Source organism: Melanerpes formicivorus, unplaced genomic scaffold (assembly GCF_026170545.1).
Source record: "Melanerpes formicivorus ecotype bairdi unplaced genomic scaffold, bMelFor1.0.p_v2 SCAF_1, whole genome shotgun sequence".
Classification (NCBI taxonomy): domain Eukaryota; kingdom Metazoa; phylum Chordata; class Aves; order Piciformes; family Picidae; genus Melanerpes; species Melanerpes formicivorus.
This window is the reverse complement of record NW_027142353.1, coordinates 40,828,784-40,856,118: the sequence shown is the minus strand read 5'-3', so window position 1 is coordinate 40,856,118 and position 27,335 is coordinate 40,828,784. Positions and strand designations below refer to the sequence as shown.

At 41.8% G+C, this 27,335-nt stretch overlaps 1 protein-coding gene across 2 annotated transcripts in view; it reads left to right on the top strand.

Annotated features, from left to right (window-relative positions):
- The window catches only part of SLC9A7 (solute carrier family 9 member A7), an 80,478-nt gene extending 67,738 nt beyond the window's left edge, over positions 1–12,740 (top strand). For both annotated transcript variants that reach the window (XM_068140974.1, XM_068140966.1), the window contains 2 exons: positions 2,586–2,691; positions 10,224–12,740. In XM_068140974.1, the coding sequence (XP_067997075.1) occupies positions 2,586–2,691; positions 10,224–10,472 (355 nt within the window). In that variant the 3' untranslated portion in view covers positions 10,473–12,740. The remainder of the gene's footprint in view (positions 1–2,585; positions 2,692–10,223) is intronic.
- The last annotated feature ends 14,595 nt before the right edge of the window (positions 12,741–27,335 follow it).

Genomic DNA, 27,335 nt, shown 5'->3' with positions numbered 1-27,335 from the left:
CAAATAAATTCCAGCTCTTGATTCCTAGAAGTATGTGAACATATGTAAATACCTGTGACAGTGTTTTAGTCTCACTGCAGCTTGCATCTGAGAAGTCTTTATACTGGGGTCTTAGCCACTGGTTGATGAGACTGCTGGTCTGATTGGAGTAGTCTCCTTTTGTGCCTTGTGCACCAATGTCTCCCACCCAGGGAATCCTAGGTACAGTGTTGAAAGCATTCAGATCTTAATAGTACTTGCCTGTTCAGAATAAAATCTGTTTGTGACCGATGCTTTCAGATACAGTAGTATTGGGCAAAAGCCCAGAAGGAAGCGTATGTTAAATGCTCATGTATTTTAGTGGTTTCAAGTTAACCTTTTGAGTTGTAGTGGCTGGTGTCAAAGTATATTAAGGTAAGTTTTTATTAATAAAACAAAACAAAAAACCCCAACAAACAGAAAACCCCAAAACTTAAACATCAAAAACTTTTGTGGTAAGAGCACAAAGTTCTGTCTGTGGCTGACTGCTGCTTTTTGGTCTTGTTAAGGAGGAAGCAGACTTCCCCTGCCTTTACAAAAGGGATGTGACTGACAAAAAAAGAGTAGGCGGCAATGCTGCGTTCCCCTCAGCTGAGCTAGCACAAGTGCAGTCGCCAGCAGCTGTAGTAAGGACAGGAGAGTGGGGTGGAGAATGTTCTAGGTGAAAGTCACAGCTTCATGAGCTGTTTCACGGAAACTTAAGGATGCTGATCACATATTTGCTTTTTCAGTGGTGACTAGCAATTTTTAGGGAAGGTTTATGTGCCGTTTGTGCCAAGGAAACTGACATCCAGAAGCAGAACTGTGTTATTGTACCTTAGAGGTAACTTTGTGCTCTTCCTCTTGCAGGGAGTATTCAGATAATCCTGGGCTGGGTCAGCTTAAATTTCACAGAAGGAATGATCTTTAAAATTGCCACCTCTGTGCCCACGGCTAAATGTCAACATATATTTTGCTGTTGCATTTACTTGGTTTATGGGTAGAAAGGCAGATTATCTCAAAATTCACTTTTTGCAAGGGAACTCTACTTGAAAAAGATGCAAATAGATGCACTTGGCAGTGTGCTCCAGTGCTGGCTACTGGCTGCAGAGCTCTCTGTGGATGGACAACCAGGAACTGCATCGCTGTGGAATACAGAGTTCATTTAATGTCATGGGCTGTTCCCTGGATTCACCCACAATTGTTAAACATGAAGAAAACTGCAACTGTGACATACCAGATGTCTTTCACTGGTTTTCTTTTACTATGGCTGAGTCACTGCATGCCTCCATACAGAGCAGTGTGGAGGCTGGTAGGTTAGTGTAAGGGCCAAGAGCTTCTTTCTTTCCAGGACTGGGTGTAACTACACTAGAGGAGGGAAGAAGGAAACATAACTCTGCAGTTATCATGCTGATATATGCTCGACTAAACATGCTAATGCCAAACTCTGCTAAAGGGGAGGATATATTTCTGCTAAAACATCCTTTTTTCTTTTTTTTTTTTTTTTTTTTTTTAACCCACTTTTTCAGCTTACCACCTTGATCTGTCAAAAGGGTCAGGGAAACTATTATATTCACAAATGGACTTGATTACATCTGTGCTTAGAGGCTTAAGAAAGTAAATAGAATATCTGCAATGTATATTTTACACTCGGCATGATCAAACTGACTGGAAAAAATAAACAAACAAACACCACCACCCCCCCCCAAAAAAAAAACCAAAAAACAAACCCACATCAAAACAGCAAGCCATCAACAACCCAAAGTCCTGTATTTCTCATTTCAGAGAATGTTTGGAATTCATAGCACTCCTCTCCTGAGCTCTGTTCTTTTGCCAGTTAAGATCAGCATGCTGCTCTGTAGCCTGGACACCTTTCTTTGACTCCTGAGCGCTTCCTCAGGCATATCATCAGTCTGGAGCACCAGTGTGAACAAATATGTGGGGGGAGACCTATGAAAAGAGATGTAAAGGCACCTTCCTTTCCCACCCCTGTGCCTCCTCAATGTAGGTAGCATTGCTTTCCTTCTGTCCTATATAGTTCTTGCTGTACTGTTTTCCTTTCAGACACTGTGTGGCATGTATATATACACTGCTGAGATGTCTTTAAGCCTTACCAGAGAAAGATCCCTGGCTGCATCTCTGTACCTCAGCTACCATCTAGCAGTTAAAGTGGCTGCATTGCTTTGAGGGCCCTGGATGAGCAGTATTTCTTTATCACCTTGTGGAGCTGTATAAGTATGTCACTTTGTTACCTCTGGCTTGCAATCCTGACACAGTGTTCCCATTTGCAGAGCACTTGGACCTCCTCTTGCTCATTTTGGCCCTGGAGAGCTGGAAAGTTTGCAACTGCTTGAAACTTTAAGAAGAAAGATAGCTAGTTCCCCTTGCAGTACATGTGTAGGTAAAGAAATTATGCCTAAAAGGATCCAAGGAAAAATACTGGGGGAGGATGTCTTTACATTATTGTTTACAAATGCAGATATTTTTTTCCCAGTGGTTGTTGAGCAGAACCACATTTATATGCAATTTTCTTTTTATTTTCAATAGTGGTTTTAAAGCACTGATCTGTTTTCCTTAACTACTTTAAGTTATTTAAAGCCAATTCTCACTCACAGTGGCCCTCCGTTAACCACAACTCTGCCCAGCTGGTGTGGCCTGATAGCCCGCTGCCTGACAAGTCCTCAAGTTTATGATGTAAGTAGAATGACTCAATACCTCTCTGTTTTGTTTTATTATTTATTTAACTCTAACAAAGCAGGCAAAAGGTTTGTATCATATACATACCGCAAAAAACTGCTGGTCTGTCCTAGGCAGAAAAGATTTAAGATACTTTCCCTTGAGGCAACAGCTTCTGTCAGTAGAAATCAGAGCTGGTCTTACTATTCAAATACCACATTAAAAAAAATAACATCTAAGGATATTGAAAAATTCGGCCTGGTCAATAAACCAGCTGAGGGAATCGCTTCAATATAGTCAGTTCTTTCTCAACACTTTTGAACGAGGTTCTTTCCCCGTTACTTCTAACGTTACATTGAGGTCTCCTTCAGAGAAGATGCTGACACATTTACCCATGCCGGAAAGAAATCCGGTAGAGCTTCCCTTCATTGTTTCCACTGTGAAATTTGAGATCTTGCTTCAGAAACCCTTAATCAGTTACTTATCTTAGTCTAGCAGATCACTATACTGTCTTTGCATCCATGGATTGCCGTAATTAATGATTTATTCTCCTATTACTCTTGCAGTATTCTGATAAGCGCAATTCCTATCCCTGCAGTGCTTTTGAAATCTACCAATTCCTATGGGCCTCTTGTAAACAAACCTGTAGAACTATAGCCCTTATACTCAAGGGCCATAACATATTCAAATTAGCAGGTTCTGTGCAATGGGAACCTCTCTGCTATGTTTAAGTAGTCTTTAACCAGATTTGTTTTAATTTTTTCCTAGACTTAAAAATTCCACTTGCAACTTTGAAATACTTCCCTGCGTTTCTTTCTCGTACCATTAGCACCTTACTTTACCTGATAGTAAAATTTCAAAGGAATCTGAAATATCTGCTGCCTACTTGGAGTTATTAGTAAGGCCAGAAATCGGCTCTGTTCATATCTGTGCAATGCCGCTAGAGATCTTAAAACAGATTGAGGCTGGAAGGCATCCATTGTACCAATTAGCCTACTTGTGTTTTGCCTGTGTGTCTCTGTATGATCTTACAAGACTGATTATCCAGTAACTGAGGCCAGAATTAACACACAAGCTTTGGCATTTGTTTTCTCTAACAGTTGGGCTCTTTCTTTTCCTCTTTATTCATCATTCCTGCATGTGGAAACATATTCTTTAATCTGACTGGTTCACACATACATTTGGGATGTTAATGCCACCATGGTAATGGATGTAAACTCAATCACAGGAAACTCCATCTCAACATGCTCAACAAGCTGGACAGATGGGCAGAATCCAACGGCATGAGATTTAACACATCCAAGTGCCAGGTTCTGCTCATTGGCCACAACAACCCCATGCAGTGCTACAGGCTGGGGTCAGAGTGGCTGGAGGGCTGCCAAACACAGAGGGACCTGGGGGTGCTGGTCGATGGCAGGCTGAACATGAGCCTGGAGTATGCCCAGGGGGCCAAGAGGGCCAATGGCATCCTGGCCTGTATGAAGAACAATGTTGCCAGCAGGAGCAGGGAGGTCATTCTGCCCCTGTACACTGCACTGGTTAGGCCACACCTCGAGTGCTGTGTCCAGTTCTGGGCCCCTCAGTTTAGGAAGGATGTTGACTTGCTGGAATGTGTCCAGAGAAGGGCAACAAAGTTGGTGAGGGGCTTGAAACACAAGCCCTGTGTTGTGGCTGAGGCTGAGGGAGCTGGGGTTGCTTAGCCTGGAGAAGAGGAGGCTCATGGCAGACCTTCTTGCTCTCTACAACTACCTGAAGGGAGGTTGTGGACAGGCAGCAGTTGGTCTCTTGTCCCAGGCAACCAGCACCAGAACAAGAGGACACAGTCTGAGGCTGCGCCAGGGGAGGTTTAGGCTGGAGCTTAAGAAGAAATTCTATACAGACAGAGTGATTGTCCATTGGAATGGGCTGCCCAGGGAGGTGGTAGAGTCATAAAATTTGGAGATTTTCTTTCTAGCTTCTTTTCAAGATGTCTGAACTCTACAGTCGCTATATAGCGGCTTTTCTGAATGACTGGTTTTGGTACAGCACTTGACTATACCATTTTATTACTGGCTAAAAAGCTGTGGAATCTTTTTGCCTTCCTGTAAAGTGCAGGTGTAGCAACTGAGAGCCATATCTTTGGGGAGGTAGGAACTGCTGGAAATAGTTGTGCTTTTGTGAGGTATTTCCCAGAAAGACTGAATGGTATATCTGAGAGAATTGAAGCCTGAAGACTTTGAATTAAACCAACAGAAAGTCTGTAATTAATAAACCGTTTGTGACACGGGTGGAAAATGGGTTTCAAAAAGTAATAAATCCTAGAATTCAGGTGCCTGTCTGAGCAGTTATGACATCTACAGAGAGAAGGAAGCATACAAGTATGTGGTTATAGTCAATCTGTTTGTGATTTATTTTCAGATGTTGTTTGGGTGTTTTGCTTTTTGTGTATTTGTTTTTATTACTTCTTTACTGATTCTATATTGGCTTTATTGCAACCATATTTAGAATTAATTTTCACTTATGTGAGTGGCAGTACATCTTTTAATTTAGATACTACAAAAGTCTGAAAGTCAGATAATCTTATTACATAGTCCACCGACAACTTATTCTTAATTATGAGATCATGTCCTGTAAGCTTGAATTTGCATGGTATACATGTTAGGTTCTGAGTCAGCACAGAGGGGTGAGGTACAGTGGATTTTTTTCCAGAGCTGTCATTGCTGTTCCTTGCTGATGTTCCCTCACTGCTTAAGATTGCCATTAGGCATTTCCCACCCAAAGAGAATCCAAGCTGGAACTTTAAAAGCGTGTAAGGTTGTTGCAGTTAGTGTTTGAAATGGTCATTTTCAAAAGTGCACTCCTATTTTTCTCTCCTGGTGTTACCTTCAGTGCACACATACTGCAGGGCTTTCCAATATATCTCAAACTAAGGTAGTTTTCTTTTTTCTTCCTGTTTGACACATCCTTTGAAAATTCTGGTAATCTCTTCAACTATTTATCCCGTTTGGAAGAAGCATCTGTGTTATCACTTGCTCTTTGCCATGAAGCACTCCTGGGATTTGTTTTTTTGGCTTGGTTCTTTGTTCAGGGTATGTTTTGCCCTACACACTCTCCTACCCATCTTCTTGGAAAGTGCTTAGTTCTTGCTCCTTACCCAGCGTGACAGCTTGCTATGAAAGCAAAGGGAATGGAATATTTTTTCTAAACATGCAAACACAGTGAAGAAACTTTATTTGCAGTCTGTGTAGGGCTTGGAGGAGGTAACTTTCAAAATTGGTGAGAAATCTGTTTAGCTATGTCTCCCTTGTCCCCTTTCTTAGTGGTTCATAGCAAAAATTGTTTAGTTTCCTTGATGAATTTGAACGTAACTGAGAGAGAGGAGAAAAGCTCGAAACAGAGCATCAGATTTAAGTTGTAATACATTTTGCATGCAAACCGCTTGATAATTTTGTTTTGAAATTGCAAGGTGCAAGTTTTGTCATCCATGATGCCTCTGTTGTATTCAACACCAGCAGTGTACGTGGTGGCTACTGGCGCGTGGTATGTGTAGTGTACTTTGTATGGCTTCTCTTTGCTTTTCCTTAGTAGAGAATAAAGACTGGCTTTGTAAGCAGTAACTAAATAAGCTTTAGCCGTTTTCACATCTCCAGGACACATTCTTAGGAGCATGAGAGATTTTTACCACAAATGCGACAGAATGCTGTGAAGTCCTTCAATGGTAACGGTCAACGCGTCAAAGCAAATTCAAACCGTTTGCAGGATTTTGGGTACTCAGCCATACTGGCTTGTTTCTTTAAGTAGTTCAGACCTATGCTTTTTGAGTGACTTGAAACTCTTCCTACAGAACTGCAGCGGATTGCAGAGGCCAGTTTAGGGTTATTCTTGGAAGAATTTCAAGTCTCTAGGGATCTACTTGGACACATTTCCTGTCTCTCTTGAACGAATTGTTCATACGGCATGAAGCACAATAGCTATATTCACCCATCCTCTTTGCTTGCAAACATAGCAAATCTGTATGCTACATGGGATTGTTCATGGATATTCTCTGGAGAAATATATGAAATAAATTGCCTGCTGTTTGTGGTGTTTTCAGGAGTGAAATAAGTAAGTGGAACTTGGCATGTACAAGGCAATAGTTGTTCACTATGTTGAGAGAAAGCTCAGTGTTTTCTCTGGAACATGTCATGTTTACATACATGTAAGTATAGTCAGGGACAAACCAGCAAAATCTGAGTTAGGACTTGCCATGTAGTATAAAACCTGTGGCATTTCAATACTGTGCTTCCAAGAACTTTTCAGCTTTTTGGGGAAGCTCAAATGTATGTGTTCTTACTGGTTTCTTATTGTACACCCATAAAATGTTTTGGGTTGGAAGTGATCTTCAAAGGTCATCTAGTCCTTGCTTACTGCATGGGTTTTGGACATCTTTAACTAGCTCAAGCAGCTCTGTCTCATCCAACATGACCTTGAATGTTTTCAGGAATGGGACTTGTACTACCAGGCAACCTTTAGAATAAACCTTTAGAATAAACCAAACCAGGTTGGAAGAGACCTTCAAGATCATCGTGTCCAACCCATCAACCAATCCAACCCACCCAAACAGCTAACCCATGGCACCAAGCACCCCATCAAGTCTCCTCCTGAACACCTTCAATGACGGCGACTCCACCACCTCCCTGGGCAGCCCATTCCATAGCACAATCACTCTTTCTGTATAGAACTTCTTCCTAACATCCAACCTGAACCTCCCCTGGTGCAGCCTGAGACTGTGTCCTCTTGTTCTGGTACTGGCTGCCTGGGAGAAGAGACCATCATCAGCCTGTCTACAACCTCCCTTCAGGCAGTTGTAGAGAGGTCACCCCTGAGTCTCCTCTTCTCCAGGCTGAGCAACCCCAGCCCCTTCAGCCTCTCCTCATAGGGCTTGTGTTCCAAACCCCTCACCAACTTTGTTGCTCTTCTCTGGACTCGTTCCAGCAAGTCAACATCCTTCCTAAACTGTTCCAGTGTTTTCATCACCCTCATTGTAAGAAATTTCTTTCTTGTATCTAGTCTAAATCTAACTTCTTTAGTTTAAAACCAGTTCCTCTTGTAGCAACAGGTCCTGCTAGAAAGGCTGTCTCTCTTTCTTATGGGCTCCCTTTAAGTATTGAAAGGCAGCAATAAGATTTTCCTGAAGATTTCTCTTCTCTAGGCTGAACAACTCCAACTTTCTCAGCCTTTCTTCATAGGAGAGGGTTTCCAGCCCTCTAATTTTTGTTGGAGCAGGTCCAGAAGAAGGCCACAGGTCCATGACTTGTGCTGAGGACTCCAGAGCTGGGCACAGTCCTCCAGGTGAGGTCTCACCAGAGTGGCAGAATTGCCTCGTGTGACCTGCTGGCCGCCACACTTCTATTGATGCAGCCTAGAATGTGACTGCCTTTCCAGGCTGCCAGTGGACATTGCTGGCTTTGTGTTCAGCATTTCATACACTAGTACCTTCACATCCTCTGCAGAGCTGCTTTCAGTCCCCTGCCTGATAGGTGGCTATAAGGTTTCCCTGTTAAAAAGTGTTGTGGAGACAGGACATGCTTTGAGAGCTTGTTGCAGCTGTTCACATATGGCCCTGGTATCACAGTATCTCCTGGTACTCTGTCCCTGCCTCACCTTCTTTGGCAATTCTTGTAGGGCCAACACCACTGAAGGCAACTTGTGACACAGCTTCTCAGACTTCTTTAAAACATAACCAGTCAATGGTCATAGACTGCCTGCTTCTTACTGGTATTTCCGCTTTTCATCCATATTTGAATGTCTCTTCTTCAAAAGCAGAATGTATAGGGATAACACTTTTTCTTAAATAGCAAATTATTTGTGTTCCTTTTTAAATCATTTTGGTCTTGTTCTTCAGACTTCTCCATGGGTTTTTTGCAATGGAAAGCTGGTAAAGGCTGTTTCTGCCAACTGGAGCCGAACTCTTAGTTTCTGCTTCTTTTTCTTTTTAAGATAGTGACAGTAGTTCAGTGTTCTCTTTGCAATTAAAGAAAGCAAGCACGCTAAACTGTATTTTCTCATTGAGAACTGTGCTCTCTATCACATTACCCCAGTCTCTAATAAGCAATGATAAATTTGGATGCCACAAAGGTTCTGAGAAATTAACATTCAAAGTAGGGCTTGTCTTGCTCCTGATGCTGAACTGCATCATTTCTTTCATTGCTTTTGGTAAACTCCTGATGCCTTCTCCAGTCTTCACTACTTAAATATTCTGTCTCATCTAGAGACTTCTGCTTTGTTTCAGCTGATTTATCATTTGAAATCATGACAAAAGGCTTTCTCAGGAAGTTTTACTTAACTGGGCCACACATTTTTCTTTGTGGACAGGTTAATCAGCATTTTAAATTTCCAGTACCCTCAACTCCTGTTCTGCAGTATAGGTAGGGCTCTCTGGTCAGGCTGCTGACAGACATCCTGTATCACACAGCCTGTGCCCTCCTTCCTTTGCTGAAGTAAAAGAAAACAATGTATTTTGAGAATGCAGCCTGATTGGTGGGTGTCCAGCCTCCTGAGGAGAACAGCAATATGCACACTTGAGATTTCAGTTCTTGCTAAGCACTATGGGGAAATAATTGCTTTCAGTTTCACAGAATGGGGCTTATAGTAGTGATGAATTTTCCTCAAATACGAGGAAGCTCCATTTCCTGTCTAATGTAGATGCTTTGCCATTTACCAAGACTGTGTTAAACAGGAGTGAAAGATGGTACAATTGCTTACTGTTGCATTATGCTGTGTAGAGAAATTGTTATGTTACACTTCAGCAATTTCTAGTCTCTGACCATGTATTTCCCACCTTTGCCAAAATAAATTCACAGGGTTTCATGAGCCACTTTCTTAAATGATTTTGAAAAGAGAATGTGTCAGAGCTAGTTACAAAACTATGAAGCAAGTACTTCCTTGTACCAGACTTTCATAAGTTCATGGCTCAGGAACATTGCTAAGAACTAGGTCAAGTAACTGTCTATTTAGTACCAGGTAAGAATAAGACAGGGAGATTGAAAACTAACCACAGTCTTCTGAACTGCAACTAAAAGTTCTTGAGGAAACCTTGAATATGAAGAGTTAGGGCTCAATGAGTTCTTACCAGTTTGCATGAGTTTTTTACTAATGAACTAATAACTGCACATAATTATCTGCAGATGCAATTCTGACTTTGTGTCTGAAGTGGCTTAATTGTGCATGGTCTCTGTTCTTTTTTCTGAACTGCCCTCAATATTGTCATGCAAAGCCCCATGTATACTGCTCATCTCTCCTGTACTTTCTGGTAAACATCCAGTGCTATTAAATCCCTAGTTACCAGTTTCATAATCTAGTTCTTAGATTCAGCTCCCCCTCATCTCTCCACAGTAGCAGTAGTTATACAGGGAGCAGTAAGCTGATTTGCAACCGCTGTGTTCAAGTTTATTTTTAACATTACTTAAGGTGCAACTTTACTGCTTCTGTATTAACCCAGGGGTAAACTTTTCTGTTCAATTACTGTCTTGGCAAAGACCAGATGATGTACGTTGTACAGAGATTTTTGTTTTCTTTTTCTTTATTTCCAGAATCAAGAACAGCTTAGAGAAGAGGATTCTGATTTTATTCTCAATGATGGTGACCTCACTGTCACATATGGTGATACAACAATAACTGCAAATGGTTCTTCTGGCCCCCATACTGCTACCACTAGCCTTGACGGCAGGAGAACAAAAAGTAATTCAGAGGAAGCGCTGGAACGTGATTTGGGAGCAGCAGATCATGAAGTTACAAGCAGGGGTACCCGACTAGTATTTCCTCTGGAAGACAATGCATGATTACTGACTCTGTAACAGTAACTCTTGCCCTGTGGATGGATCAAGGAAGACTGCAGGCCACTGTGACACTTGAGGTGGGGATGTTTATTTCAACAAGTTAACATGCGTAAGTGGTTTTACTAGGGTCTGGAGATGTCACCTATTTTTCACTCAAAATGCTGACAGTGGGTTTTTCTACATGTCTGAAAAATAGACAAATGAGAAAACTGGTCATTCTCCTCTCAACTGCATATGGAATCCAAGCGTAGCTAGCATGCTGCAAGTGTCTTGTTCAGCTGCAGCAGCTCTCTCTGAAGAGAGGCACATGAAAACTTTGTCACACAATATGAGCTTGTCTTGGCCTAGCTTGGGAAAGTAAAAAAGAAATATAAACATAATTATTGAGATGAAAAAGGATGTGTGTGTATCTGAATGTGGAGAGATCCAGTTAAATACTTTGGTGAGGCTGAGGGAAATATACAGTAAAACAGGACAGTATATGTTAAGACTACAGGTGCAGGAGTGCAAGAGTCCCTAAGGAATCTGTTACTGCAAGCTGTACGTAATGTATTACAGGGGGAGAAAAAGGAGAAAATAAGATTTCTTTCCTGACCATGTGTTTAAACAGGAAGTTAATGAGAGTTACTTGTTCCTTTAGCTTTGGGCAATTCGACTATTACTACTAGCCTAACTTCTAGTGCCTCAGAAGAAAAACATCTGCTTGCTGTGGTCTAAGATGTACTTGACCCAACATAAGCTTGGAGCCAGGCTCTCTCAGGTAGAAATCCTGAGGTAAAACTTTATCTCCCTTAAGGTTTTTTAAATTGCATTAAGACAGTTGGGAACATATCCTGAGCTGGGTAAAGCAGCACTTAAGAGGAGGGGAGAGGAGAAAAATAGAGAGTGAGGGGCAGTATTCTTGCATGGAACCATGAGGTTTCATATTGCTCAGAAGAATCCATGGACTCTGCTTACCGTTCTTGTGTGTGATAAACAGCAAACATCTAATTAAACAGACAAACCAATACTACTGGCTTTACCATTTGTGACTATCCTAAAAGAAAGGTGTTTACTCTTGTTCTCTTTCGCAGAGTAGCTGTCAAACTGCAGTGGGGCATTGCACAATATATAAGCTACAGGAGTGATGAACTGTAGTATCATCTTCAATGTGAAAAGGGAAAAAAAATCTTTGCCTAGTATTTAGCCCACTTACACGTAGGCTAGCATTAACTTATTGCTAAATGCTTTTTAATTTACAAGTGAGATATCATTGTCTTTGCCAATAGCTGAAGCTTATGCTTTGAGAAGCAGCTCAGCTATTTAGAGCATGCTGAAATGTGATTTCTTTTTCATGTCTCAAAGTTTATTTTTTTAAAGAGTTCTGTGGCCACTAATGTGATGTAATATCAGTTTGTCTAAAAGGTGTGTTTTTCTTGCTGCCATTTCATTTTTTTCTCTCATAAAATTGTGTGAGTAAATACCCACTCTGTTTTTCCTTACCAATTAAACTTAAACAGGCTAACTTTGGTAGGACAACTTACTGCTGCAGAGAACATTGATGTTATTTTGTCTAGTCTGCTTTCTTTTCAATGTGTTCTCTAACGAGTGATCTACCTCCTTGTCTGTCCCTCCAAGGTAAATTTGTAAAGGGCATTGATCTGTAATGACTGTCTGACATTATTAAGATGAGACAGAAGAAAACCAGAAGCTTTTTTTGTGGTAACGCTGGAAGAACAATAGTCTGAGCTCTGTTCTTAAATGGTGAAGAGTAACATAACCTGATGATCTCTGAGCAGAACAACTCAATTTCAGTTCTCATCTGCTTTCAAGGAATACAAAGCAGCTAGCCATGATCTGTGTGATTTTATGGTGTTTAGAAGGCTTGGGTTTTCTTTTAAAAAGTGCTCTGGTGGTAGGAAAAGTAGTTTCCTCCTCAATTACAGAAACTGCATTCATTATGAACAAGTCTTTGGGACACATGCTGACAAAGCTGAATATGGACTTGAGACTACTACAACCATTAGAGTTGCAGCTGAGTCATGTGAGTCATATTTGGGTTCAAACAATGAAACTTACCCTAAATAAATGCACTTCATACAATGGTAATCTTTATAATGCAGCTTGAAGCTTACCAAATCACTTTGGCCAAAAAAACAGAGCCTTACAAAGAGAGAGATCTCTTGTTTAGAAGAAAGATCAGGTACAGATTCTGGAAGTAGAAAATCTGTTTCATTAACTTCCTCAGGAAGGCTGAATACCTGGAAAGCATCAATAAAACATCTCAGTGTAGATGCTTCTCTGTCTGTGTGTTTAATTCCCATAGCAAAACAAAAAAGAAGAAGCAGGAAAAAAAGGGGCAATTTAATCAAATTCACCAGTAAGCCCAAAATTTGGCTGAGGAAGAGGAACTAAACGAGACGGATCATTGGCGAGAAGTGATGAATGTAATAGCCTGACTTCACATTCAAAAGCTACTTAACGTGTTTATCCAACATAGCGAGAAGAGGCTTGTATACACACATTTAACTTTCATTCCTCTATTACAACAATGAATTTATTTCTTCATTTTTATCTATTTTTTATTTTAAATCGTCTTTCAAAATTGGACTTTGCTGCCAACAAATGTAAACTAAAACACCTAGCCTCTCCTTACTACTGACACTGATCAAATTCCCAGGGCACCTCTTTGCTGGAAAATTGGTGGGGGTGGGGGGAACATAACAACCCCCCTCCTTGTTCTGCTACACTACATATTTCACCAACTCTCTACCAGATCCTGTCTTTTATTGCCTGTATCCTTTCAAAAGAACAGTTTAATACGTTCAGTTCCTTTCTAGGAAGATCTTGAGCTGGCAAGAACGTGACCAAACCATACCAGAGACTTGGAGTGAGGTTTTGGAAAGAGACCATAGTTTAAGATTGTACTGATCAGTAACTGACACATATGTGCATCCTCTTTGAACTGAAAAAGAAAACCTGTATGATAATGGTCTTCACTGAAAAAAGTGCTGCCACAGTAGCATAGGACATTGCAGCTTACGTGGCTGCCCTTGTGTTTGGGACTAAGCACTTTCTTGTTTGTTGGTTGGTTATTGTGGGGGGTTGTTTTGGTTTGGGGTTTTGTTGGGGTCTTTTTTGCTTGCTGCATTGTCAACTTACTGCTAAAAATTGTCACCTGAAGGTGACAAGGAATTTGCTAACTTCTGTCCCTGGAGAAGAGCAAAATGAGGTCTCTAAGCTTATTTCAATACTTCACAGAAACTGACAGTAGGGCAAGACTGTGTTACAGTTGCTTGAATTCCCATGCAAATGAATCTTTCCACTTTACTTCTGTGGAAGGCCACAGGAATCCACATGCAGTACACTAATATTTTATCTAAAGAGATGAAAAAGTTATCTAAACACTATTCTGTATTTCTCTATCATGTTGGAGGGGGAAATTAGATTTTCACGTAAGGAATGTGGAATGCAAAATGTACCTAGAAAGCTGGCATTTGCTTTGCTCTGGAGTTAATTCAGTGTCTGTGAGAAATCAACTGTGTGCTTTGAGTCACCTGTGCACCACTGCATGTTTCGTGTAGAAGAGCAAATTCTCTTAACCTCCATGGGACTGCAGGCAGCTGATTAGTTAAAGATGAATAGCTATGAGCAGATCCTGTGACTGCTAAGAGCAGCACTGTAGCAGCCTCACTACAACCGTGGGCATTGCACTGGATTGTTCAGGGTGCTTTTTGTGAGAGGTGTTCAAAGCACTGCTTACACTGGCTTCAGCAGTCATTCTGATACTCTGATCTCAAGTTATCAGGACGGAGGAATGCTATGACAAGTGTGTTTGTGCTGTATGTTATATGTCTGCTATGCAGAGGAAAGGTGTGGTATAAACTACAATTTCTGATAAAGACTGAACAAGAGTGAAGTATCATATATTTGGTACTTGGCCAAGTCTGGTCCTATTCCAAAATGCAAGTTTTTTGGCCTATAAAACAACAAAAATGGTCTTTCTTCAGACAGGATTGGTCAGAGGAGATTCTTTGAGTCTAATTTGTAACAGTAAACCACTGGAAACTAATATGCTTCACATGCTTTTCAAAGAAAGGTTTGGTGTTCCTTTTGGTCCTGTCTGAAGTAGGAATAACGTGCTTGACTTCAGCCTTGGCAGACATGGTCTCTGCTTCTGCACAAGTGTGGGAATGGAATTTGAGTACTCAGAAGCCTCAACTTCATGTGCTTTTCTTTAAGACACACGGGGAGGACCTTTTTCAGGGTGAAACTAGAGAACTTTCAGGTGCATCAGCAGGGAGTTTTCCTCTTGAAAATACTGAACTCATGACCTGCTGAGACTTAGGAGCAAAGGAAGATAAAAGTTGACCAGAAGGCACAGACCATCCAGCAGAAAATCAGGCAGTAAATACCTTAAACTGGCTGATGGTGTACAATTTTGGTCATAATTGGAGTCACAGAAAGTAGGGCAGTGCTGCTAAGTAGCTTGAACACACTGACTAAAAGCAAAACATGTAGAACAGTAATTTCAAATGTCCCTACATTAAAAAAGTCTTTGGCAAAAAGCAGCCCACACAAACATCTCACTTCCGAAGTTTGGGGAGGAGACTTTAATACTGTGCAGTGGGAAACCACAGACACTTCTTGGCCTGGGATTTTTGGGAGTGCCCTTCTGAAAAAAAATTTCCAGTAGAAATAAGCCTGCAAAGTGAAAGAGAAGGAAAGTGCGGAGGAAATAGTGAACTACAAACCCAGGAAATGGCTTAAGCAGGCGGTTTTACTGTGGGAACAGCATTGTGAAGAATTGCTACTCTCGATCTTGTAGTCCTAAACGTTGAGAACTTTTGTAGCGTTTGGCATACCGTATCCTAAAGCAAGGACAATGGGATGATGCAGACATAAGTAAATTACTCTAAACTGATCACAAAATCAAAGGGATTTGCAGGGAAAGCAACTTTGAACATTTTCTTCAAAAGTAATTTCACTTCCTTACTCTTTATTCTTGACTAAAAAACCCTCAGCAATTTTTAAAGCAGTTTTAGGGTAATATGGATCTGATAAATATGGAGGTGCCTGACCAGATGTACGTACATACAAGCAGGCTGTAAATGCTTGGCCAATCACTTGAGTCCGTGTCGCAAACTCAAATGAAATGTCATATCTTTATTTGACACTTCAATTTGTGCAGGCTTTTGCTATGGAAATTGAACAGTTGTGACAAAGTGAACTAGAATCAGTTCAGATTTTCAAGTAATAAGGAGAGCTATCTGATTTGGATGCTTAACCATTATGCCTTTATCCTATGCTACTTTCTTGATCATAACCTATTTTGCACCACCCCACGTGGACTTGCAGGCCCAGTAGCTTTATCTAGGAACTGAAACTTAACCAGGAGAGACACTTTATTATTACTACCACTATTATTGTTATTAACTGCTTACATCAAGGGACCTGATGGTGTAGGCAGGTGTCTGCAGGGAGGAAGAGAAGTCTTGGCTTTCTGAATATAAGTTAGGCTGGTGTGGATAAAGCCAGTGTGCCTCTCAGGTCTAAGTACACCAACTACAGTAGGACATTGGATACATATCTTTTTAAAAGGGGTGAAGTGGACATGAAATAGCCACACATCACTTTTGTTCCTGAGCACAAAATGTCAAAGCTATACTACAATCCTACTTTATGCAATTTTTTGCTTAATTAGATGGCAGTAATTTAAAATACTGCAGTTAAATTGCCACTTTTATTTGGAGGAAATAAAACCCAAACACAACGACCAACAGATTTGCATTCCCTCAGAGCAAGCGAATGCTCAACTTGAGCACTTTTGAAAATAGTCGAGTCCCTACAGAGGCAGAGAGAAGTAGGTCATGCAGTTCTATGTTCTATTTATGAATTTTATTTACAGATTTTGTTTTAATCAAGGAGGTTATTCTCCGCTGTCTGATTCTGGATTTCAGCCCTCAGTTGCCTGGCTTGAGTGGCTTGACGCTGACACAGATTAACATCAGAAAACAGAACACCAAAACATACTCTTCTGGATCACATCAGCTGATTTGTAAGGCATTGTGAAATAACAGCTTCCAGCACACGGGGTCACTTGAGGTAAGCTCATCCGATTTTAGTTTGGGATATTGAAAGTAAAGAAAGGGATATGACCCACAGCTGGTTTCAGTAGAGCAGGGAAAATATAAGTCATCTAAGGATGTCCCAAATTTGCTTCCTTCCTTTAAAGGAGACAGGCTCCTTTGCCTTTCCTTTGCAGCTATAGGATGCACGCTACTGTTCTGATCTATTCATAAAGCACACAATCAGAAGTAGCATTTAACCTGATTTCTGTTTCTGCCTTTCTTACGACTGTTACCCTCCTGTCATTTTAAGATACAAACACATCAGTAAGGCTGCAGTAGGTGTCTTAAGGTAACTTAAAACATAAAAATACACTAGGTATCCAAAGCACATCATGCTGTCCTGAATAAGACTGCTGTGGCAGACCATCTGCACAAAACTGTGGTAACCTCTATGTCCTCGTTAGCAAAGCAGCTAAAGTCCATGTGGTATGATGGGCTCAAGCTGGGTGTGGGCCAAGAGCTGTGTCAGGGAGGCATAATATAAGTGCTATAGTAGTAGCAGTGTATAGTAAGTGCTATCCTTCCTGGAGATGGTGTTCATCTCTTGTATGCAAGGAATTGGGTGTTATTGCACCAAAGGACTCCAATGATGCTGAAGTCATTACTGTAAGCAGAGGTTTGTAGAACTGGAATACATCCTGATACATCCTCTTCATAGTGTTGAGAGCTACAGCCACAACTGTATTTACAATAGTTGCAATTTAACATGTGAGGATTTAAGGAGGACAATGACTTTCTGCAGTGTCAGAGTTGGGATTTTTGGTCCTCAGCAACTGAAGCAATGATGATGTGTGGGTGTTATGAGCCCTAGTTGGGGGATTCAGTATCCTGATGAGGCTAAATGGCATGGGATTATTGTTTAACTACAACAGTGGGTGGGGAAGAGAGAAAAAGCAAAATATTGTGAAAGCTTTCCATGTTATGAGGACAGGAGTAGTGGATGAGGGGGAATAAACACTTGTTGGACTTTCTACCACTGGCTGATTTGTGTACATACTTAGCTAAACACTCAAACCTGTGCACAAGATACTGCAGTAATTTAATCTTTAAGAATGCTGATTAAGGCTTCACCCATTCATTCCTTTCTCAAGAGAAGAAGTGTTAGTGATGCTTGGAGCTCCTTCTCTGTCAACAAGTTTAAGGGTAGGTATAAAGGTGTTGTTACTGTTCTATGGCAACAAACTACTTTTTTTTGTTCTTAGTACTCTCCTACTTCACATAACCTTAGAGCCAGAAGTAGCAGGTACAAAGTGTTGTTAGCTTTTGTGGTGTCTGTTGTTTTGCTTCAAGTTATGCCATTAGCTGCACTGACAAAAAAATCATATTTGTCATCTGTAGTCAAGACAGAAATTAGTAATCTCTTATTTGACATACAGTAGTGCAAAACTTACTGTGGCTTGACATACACACTCCAAATTTCAGCTTGGATGTGAAAAGGGCTGATACCAGTAGACCTTTCCTCAAGGTAAAGCTAGCAACTTAGCCCTCTTCTCACAAAATAGATTGATTTGGAGTCCCCTTCTTTAAAATGGAGGAATGAGTCTCACCTGGGAGCATCTAACAGTTGCTCCAATAGCCTTTTATTTTAGGAAGAGCTGCAAGCTACAACTAAAAGTAAACAGTATTATACAGAGGAAGAATATATAGATTTATGTCAATATGGCTGTTACAGAAAGTGTGAACAATCACATAGACAAAGGAGGTCTGGATAATATATTTCATTTTCTAAGACGGTATTTGTGACGTCCTTTTGCTCACACTGTCTTGGTTGCTGCAGGAAGAGGACTCAGGATTAATAACTGACGAGTTATTCTGGGTTCTGTTTCTTATATCTTCACTGGTTTTTACAACAGGTAAAGGTTGCTAGCAATGTCATCCCCAAGGTTTGTGCTGCTGGATCTGAAGGAGTGAGTAGGAAAGTGAAAAACACGTCTGATTCTCTGTTACCCAGGATTATGGAAACCAAGGTTGACTATAAAATGTGGGGAAGCACTTAGTGAAAAGCATCTCCAGCTATACAAATATTGTTTCCTTGTAAGAAGGAGCTTCAAATAATTCTTATTATTGTTCAGAACACAGCAGGAACATTTAAAAAGACCAACAGTGTTGGGAACTGAAGTCAAAATCACAAACCTGTTGCTCTGTAAGTCCCCCATGTGTCCTTGCCATCAGCATCTTATGTAGCTTTGGTCACATTTGAAAGGACATAAAAATAAAAAATGAAAATGCACAAAGCAGGACAGAGAGGTGACCAGAAGTACAGTACAAGTTTTATGTTGTGAATAAACAGCTGACTTGTTTCAGTTGGGTAGAAGAGATGGCAAAAGAAGATTTGACATTTGTGAGATCAAAAATATGGCAGAGGAGAAGAGAGAATGGTGAGTGACCTGTTGCTAAAAGCTGACATGAAGCAGTAAATCAAACCCAAAGGCAGTGTTATTACCCTAAACAAACAGTGAAACTTGCTGTTCAAAATAGTATCAACAGGTTCAAAAGTCAGCATTTCTGACCAGACCAGTTGCACTAATGGCTGTTCAACGTGAGCCAAACCTGGCCTCTGCTTTAGGCACTCCCAGAACAGCTCAGGAATTTGGAGAGGAGTAAGGACATCTTTTGTCATGCTGCTTTTCCTATGTGCCTCCTGCTAGCCTGAGTCAGGTGCCACTGCTGTGAGACTTTTCCCCTTGTACACACACCGTGACATACTTTAAGTTTTGCAGTAAGAGATGAAGGCTGAGAACAGAGGTCTTGTGTTAACCCCTTCACTGTACCTGCACAGACCCCGGGCTGGGGAGCTGACATTCTGGTACAGAAGCTGCTTGTTAATAGCATCCAGAGCAGTGATGCATGGGTGGCTTTGCCTGTCCTCTGTGTGGACATGATATGAAGCCTAGGCAGAATGCTGCCCAGTGTAAGACACCAGTGCACAGTCTTACCTTGCATTGTCTTTTCACATGTTTTACACCAAAGCTACTCTCACTGCTCACAAATTGAGGAATTTGTTACTGTAATGACCAGTTAGCAATGAGATTATTTTTCAGCTTAATGGAAACAGGAACTTCCATGTCAGGATAAATACTTTAGTCACACCTTGCACTTTTTTTCATGAGAACACTGAAGAAATGGGCACTTCTTGGTAGCTTATGAAATTGCTGGCAAGGTTCACCTTGTGACCTTCTTTGAGCAGGGATGATCTTACTCTTCCCAGTGACACAATCTGAGGGCTTTGCTGTGCTTTGCAAGTAACGAATCATTTCTTTGTTTTGATGGCAGTATAATCCATAGAGTCAGCAAATCTGAGCGTGAAATACAATGGATCCAGTGGAAGGAGGTGAAATGTTTTACACTGTTATCGTTGTCTTGTTTCCTGATGAATCGCTGGAAGCACTGTTCCAGTCATTAAAAGTTTCTGTGTTTCAGCTGTGCTCATCCATTCTGGTCAGCAATGTGGTCTTAAAGAGATTGGAACTTGAACATCCAAGTGCTCTGTATTTGAGAGTGTGATTTTATTGGTTAACTATTGTACTCTACATGCAAAGCCTGTGCTTGCTGGCAAAGCAGCACAGATGCCTCTGCCTGTTTTCAGTGGGAGCAAACTGCCCTCTGTGCTGAAGTGCATCCTGGGGTCAAGAAGTGACACTCTGCAGCCAGCCTGAAAGGGAAGTATATCAGGTTTAACAGTAATAAGTAGGTTTTAGCATCTGTAGGAAGACATGAATGCTTGTAATAAGGTAAGTTATTGAAATTCAGAGTTATTGAAATGTAATGACAAAAGGACTCTTCTTCCACCTTTCCAAGTGTTACCTTGGAAAACAGAGAAAGCTAAAGAGAAGTTAGTTCCTGCCTACAGCTACAGGGCCCCTTTGTTTGGGAGTCTCAGGAACTCATGGCTTTAAAGCTGTTTGTTTTCAACTTTTTTTTTTCTTGTTCTGTTTTTCCAATCCAAATAAAACCTTTTTTTTTTATATATATATATTTTCCTCAAACCCATGGGAACTTTTCTAGAAATAAGCTTTTTAAGGATACTCAGTAAAGTTTCGGTCTGCTCAAATCAGCTGAATAGTTGAACTGGATCAAGCAAGGCAGGGCTGGAAATAAAGGGGGGAGATGGTGATCAGCATTAAACTGTGCTTGAAGAGCACCAGACATTCTCCATGCTGTTCTTTCTCCCAGCCATTCTGCCTATTCTTCAATGCAATCAATAAAGGACAGTGAAGTGTTTGTCAGTCTACCAGAGCTTCTCTTCCCAGATTAACACACCTAGGGTATTACTCTCAAAGTAACTGAATTGTGTTAATCCATTTACCTCTAATTTTTTCCAACCAAGAGGGACTTCACTTTGTCTTGGAGCATGGATTAGTTTAGCAGGTTTAACTTTGTGGTTTCTGCAAAGCCCCTGAAGTAACATAAGCCACGTGCTGTTCCAGAAGGCTGGAGCTGTTTTGTGCAGTGTAACACTTGAAAGTGTGACTTTCTAAATACACTGTGTTCTGGGCTATCTGATCACTGAACTGACATCAAATCCATCTCTATTACAAACCTTGAACCAAACCCATTCTCCTGTCATGGCATGGGACAAGAAGCAGTATTTAAATGTTAAATGACTACACAAAATCTGAAAAAGGGAACCATAACCTGAAAGCACGCTTCATTCTAGAAAGGACAACTACATGCAAGCCATAGCTCTAGGCAGAAATTTGGCTTAGGGCATGACGTTTCCAATACCAGATGCAATGTGCTTGTCTTGCACTAGAAACTCCGACTTCATCTCTCCACCAATGCTTTCAGCCTTTATGCTACAATGAGGAGAGAGCTCATGGTTCCGTGTTTAGCTATACCCTACCCCTCACTCTACACTAGTCATCCTGTACAAAAAAAAATTGTTTCTGTCCTACTATTCCAGTGAGTTTGTCTTGTGTGGCGACAGGGGCTTTTGAAAAGGCAAACAGGAGCTGTGGTCACTCAGAGACAGAGCTTTCCTGGTGTGCTCCACTCTGCTAGAGGCAGTCTCTTCCCAGGTCCTGGACCAGCCTGCTGCTGCAGGGCCAGCTGCAGCCACAATGCTCCAGCTGCTTGCTCCTACCTGGTCCTTCGCTACCCAGACCCTAAAAAACCTAGTGCCAGGTGGGCTAGCCAAAGAGTGGCATTTCAACTGTATGTACCTGTGGGCTGGGCTTTTAAGACAATGTGGTGGGTTAAAGTTCCCCCCCAATATTAACTTTTTGCCAGATCAACTCAGCCAACAGTAGGAGTTTGGGTTTAGAGTTCAGGTAAATCACAGTGTTGAACGGTTTAAGGCAGTGAAAGGGAGAGGAGCCCAGGTACAGTTTTGTCTAACAGATTGTGGGAGAAAGTCCCCTTGGGTATGAGGAACACACATGTTGGTAAAACTGTACTGGAAAAATAAATAGGACAAGATGTGATTTGCCCTCGCTATTAGTACTTAGAAAGGTAGGAGAAGAGAATGCCATCTGACCTATCCTGGCCTTCTCCCTTCACTGGGAAGGAATTAACTGTTACAATGTTATGGACAAACATAGACAGCTTCCTAAAAGCTAGCACTAGGTTCCTGCCTTGATAAGGACGCTATAGCTGCACAGGGCAGAGGCAGCAGGAATTACAAGACAATGCCTCTAAAAAGGCAGGTGGTCTATCCTGGGCCTTTATCCAAGAAAATTTGCAAAGATGGGGGGTGCTTTTCTTTTTTTTCTCGTAGAAGTTAACACCTCATTTGGAGAATAAGACTATCCATGTGTGAAAGCACTTGGTTACAATAATCAACCTAATTTTACCTTTGGCAGTTATTCCAGAACCTGACTGTCCAAAAGATGTAAACTTTGCTCTGTGTTAATTGCACTTATGCCATTAAAAATATTCCAATTACTGCTCACAGTTGGACTCTTCTAGCACTACAGCTGTTTTAGTTCCTGGTGTAGTTATCGCCTTCCCTTGATAGTTTTTACATTTACTAGTTTAAAATAATTTGGTATCAGAATGAACAATTCATGGGTTAAGAAGTGATGAAGCCCCACAAGACATTCAGGAATAAGTCCTGGGAATTGTTCTGTAGGATTTATTCTGCTTCTGCATTCCCCAGATCAAAGCATCATTAAAAGATGAGAAAGTTGTATTAATTAAACATCTACCTCAAAGTTATTCTAGTAATTCCGTAACAGATCACAAGAAGCTCCTTGCTCACTTACCTCTGGATCTTCCACTCCCATGCAATAATAAAGATTTATTATTTTTTTTAAATGAACTTTATTGAAAATACAGACAAGTAGAATTTTTGCTGTGAGGATGAGGCATCACCCACCTGCTCCATAGCCAATACCCACTGAGAAGCGCTCCAAGGGCAGCCCTGGGGAGCTAGGTGCCTTGGAGCTGGAATTCCTCCTGGCAGGAATCCATGGAGCCATAGGTACAGGCATGACTGAACATGCTTTGACAGCCCCAAGCAACCTTGAATTCAGTTCAGAAATAAGCCAAGTTTATTCAGACTTAAAACTGCTGACTAGCTGTTTCCTTCAAGGTTACTATTACCAGTTTACAAGCAACATGTAAACTGCAGTGGAAACATAAAAGCAGCTGGATGGCCACTTGCCAGTGCAAGAACCAACCCTTGTGCTTGTCAAGATTTTAACTCCTTTCCCATTAAGGGACAAAGTTTAAGAAATATTGTCTAGTTACCTCCAGCTGAGTGCAACTGCTTTAATTGTAAGTTCTTAGAAGAGTCAACTGAAACAAACATTTCACCTACAATTTATGGAGACTCAATAGGAAGTTATGGTTTCCAATTTACAATTTAAGGTTCAAAATGAAAATCATGCTGAAGCAGCTCCTCATTTACTGCAGAGTGTAACAAGCACAAAATCACAGAATTGTCAGGGTTGGAAAGGACCCCAAGGATCACCTAGTGCCAAGCCCCCTGCCATGGGTGGGGACACCTTCCACTAGATCAGGTTGCCCAGAGCCACACCCAGCCTGGCCTTACAAACATCCATGGATGGCCACAATAAGGTCTCCTTGGAGCCTTTTCTTCTCCAAGCTGAACAATCCCAGCTCTTTCAGCCTGCCCTCTTAGGAGAGGTGCAATCACTCATTTGAGCAGAATCACAGTATCACAGTATCACCAAGGTTGGAAGAGACCTCAAAGCCCATCAAGTCCAACCTGTCACCACAGACCTCATGACTAGACCATGGCACCAAGTGCCACATCCAATCCCCTCTTGAACCCCGCCAGGGACGGTGACTCCACCACCTCCCTGGGAAGGAAGGAATGAAGCAACTTGAGGCTGGGTCCTACTTTATGTCAGTTTCTGTACCTCAAAAGCCTTTGTGCACAGCCAAGACCAATTTTCAGGCAAACAAAAGCACAACTCTTTTCATGCAAGGAACTGAGATTATATAAACGAAATATTTATCTGGTCATCTGATCTGGTGGTGTTAAGGCAGAATAGGGGCTTGAGTCAGGTGGAGTATGAAAGCTGCTCAGTCTGAAAGGACAAATAAACTAAAGTGCTATATTTAAACAAGAATTGTAAAATTGAGATCTAAATGGGAAACTAACAGACTGGAAAGCTGAGTGGTTGAATTTTTTTGTTGTTGTCTAAAAAGAATCCTATAATTATATGTTTGTGATAAGTCCAAGTTAGCACAGAGAAATCATAGCTGCTTTCTGCATCTCGTAAGAGAGCGTGTTCAAACTGAGTCAAGAATGTTTCAAATGAATGTTTGAGAGTAGTTTTTAACAGTGTATGTACTGGAGGAAGTGACTGCTAAAAGATATGAAGACTTCATCCTCAGCTCCTCTCAAAAAAAGTGGGGAAAAAATTACTAAAACAATGATGTGGGGTTTGTTCTCCTCTGGATTTATTGTACGGCTCTTATATATGTTATTCAAATACTGATAAAGGCAAGATCAGCAGATTTCCTCCTAGGAAATGTTATGAGACATTAACCTACAACAGAGCACTCCAGAACAAACAATTTCACACTTCCATGAAGGTCAGGCATCGCCTCTGTTTCACAGAGCACAGACAACATGTAGGAAACATCTTTAAAACAGGGCTCGGGGCTTTTTGTACATCAAAGCTTATTTTCAGCCTGTACACAAATTTCCATGGATCATAGGGCTCCTGGACCACACAGCTTCATATCTTGCTATAACATGGTTGTCTTACCTCATCAGTTCGTTTCTATGGCTAAATTAATGCAGTTGTCTTTTAAAATTAGTTGTCTTTTTTCCCCCCTCCCTTCCTGCCACGCTGTACTCATTGTTAAACAAAACCACCTTCTTCCAGCTTCCAGGCTAAAGTGATTCATTACTTGTGCAGAAAAATCTGTTCTTATGCCAGTATTGTCCATAGCTCAATTACCTCTCTCCCACACTGTATCTGATGCAGTTGTGCACTGCTGTCCTCTTTCAGTCTTGACTTGGAGGCTAAAGAAACCACAGAGCTTAGTCTTCTCCAAGACTGAGAGCTGTTAGTTCACTCTATCTATTAAAAATCTGAACTTATGTCCTTGGGACTTGAGTGGCAAGGACAGAGAACATGCCACCATACATTTGCCCTTTTCAAAACTAGCTTGCTGAGGGGTTCAGAGCCTTCCCATGAGCCACTGGCATGCCCCGACCAGGCACACCCGCATGCTGACTGCTGCTAAAGCAGTTCTGCAAAAGCCAGCTCCAGCATACCAGAAGTGTCTCTCAGCTTCTGGCAGCCTGATGCAGACTTGGCCTCTTCAGAAAAGCAAACTTATTTGTCTAACATCTTACAGATAGTCTGCCGCCAGGGACGGAGTCTAGTTCATCCGAGAGCTTTTGAATACCTCAGCCACGAGATACTGCCACCACCCTCTCTCCTCCTTCAGTCTACTACTGGATTCCTGTGTGCTTTCTAATTCTGCCACAGACTGGGCAACACTCACAGTGCCAGACATGTTGCACCACCCATTACTGGCTTAGATGGATCTAACCTTGTGCACTGACCAAGTGCCATAAAAAAACAACCACCTGTGATACCTGACTGTCAAGGAGAAGGGGAGCTGTCATATTTCCTTAGGTGCTTCCTTAGGGACTGGGAGGATGACCAGAGAGCTGGAACACCTCTCTTATGAGGACAGACTGAGAGAGTTGGGATTGTTCAGCTTGGAGAAGAGAACGCTCCAAGGAGACCTTATTGTGGCCTTTCAATATCTGAAGGGGGCCTACAAGAAAGCTGGTGAGGGACTTCTAGTAGCTCAGGTAGTGATGGGACTAGGGGGAATGGATCCAAGCTATAGAAGGGTAGATTTAGATTAGACATTAGGAAGTTCTTCACCCTGAGGGTAGTGAGACACTGGGACAGATTGCCCAAGGAGGTGGTGGAGGCCAGGCTTGAGGCTCTGGGAAGCCTGATCTAGTGGAGGATGCCCCTGGATAGAATCAGAATCTTTTGGATTGGTAGGAACTTCCAAAAGTCATCTAGTCCAACCCATCCCTGCAGTAAGCAGGGACATCTTTAATGTCATCAGGTTGCTCAGAGCCTAGTCCAACCTGCCCTTGAATGTTTTTGGCATTGAAGCATTCGCAACCTCTCTGGGCAACCTGTAACAGTCTTTCACCATCCTCACAGTGAAGAATTTCTTCCGTATATCTAGTCTAAGCCTCATCTATTTCAGTCTAAAACCATCACTGCATGGCCTTCCAAACATGAGCCTTCACATCTTTCTTATATGCCCATTTAAGTACTGAAAAGCCACAATAAGGTGTCCCCAGAGCCTTCTCTTCTTCAGCTTGAACGATCCCAACTCTCTCAGCCTTTCTTCGGAGGTGTTCCATCCCCCTGATCATTTCTGTGGCACTCATCTGGACCCACTACAACAAGTCCATGTCTTTGCTGTGTTGAGGACCCCAGACCTGGTCACAGTACTCCAGGTGAGGTCTCATCAGAATGGAGTAAAGGGGCAGAATCATCTCCCTTGACCTGTTGACCATACTTCTTTTTGTGTAGCCCAGGGTATGGTTGGCCATAATCCTTTGCACTCGCAAAATGAGACTAACAGCTTAAGCTTTACAACTTCAGTTTTGCAGGAGTGCACTTCTTCATGTGCAGCACACAGTTTTGCAGGAGTGCACTTCTTCATGTGCAGCACACCGATGCTGCTAGGGGAACTGTGGGGCAGTGTGGTGTTCCTCATGCAGAGGGGAAGAGAGAAATCTGGTTTATGTCAGAAATGTATTTGTGTGGGCTGAGAAAGAGACAGTGGAAGACAAGACACCATTGCTTTGTGGACCAGCACTCCATCAGAGGGGCTAGTTCACCACCAGTTCTTTGCACAGCCATTTGAATAGAGAAGCCGGAAGACCTGACTTTGAATAGCTACCAGTTTTCTCTATACAATTCAAATTCAGCCTCACCCTGTCCTCCGCCCCCGAGCAAATCCCTTCCATCTCCTCCAAACAATTCTCTTGGGGCAATTTCCAGCACCTCACTTGCAGCCTAGTTCTTGGTCCCTACTTCTCCCAGCTCATTTTCTCCATGTACCTTCCTTCTCACATGCTCCTAGCTGCCTCTTACAATTAAACCAGTCACAGCTTCCAGCTGCCCCTCCTCATCAAATCGCAAGTCTCTCATCCATGTCACACCCTAGCCCTTTGCCCAAAAAAATCCCACTCCCTACAACTCAAAGGCAAGTTATTTCCCCGCCACCTCATTTAGCTCCCATTGGTTATCAATGTCTTCTCCCTCTCATCTGTAGTCCCTTCCATTAT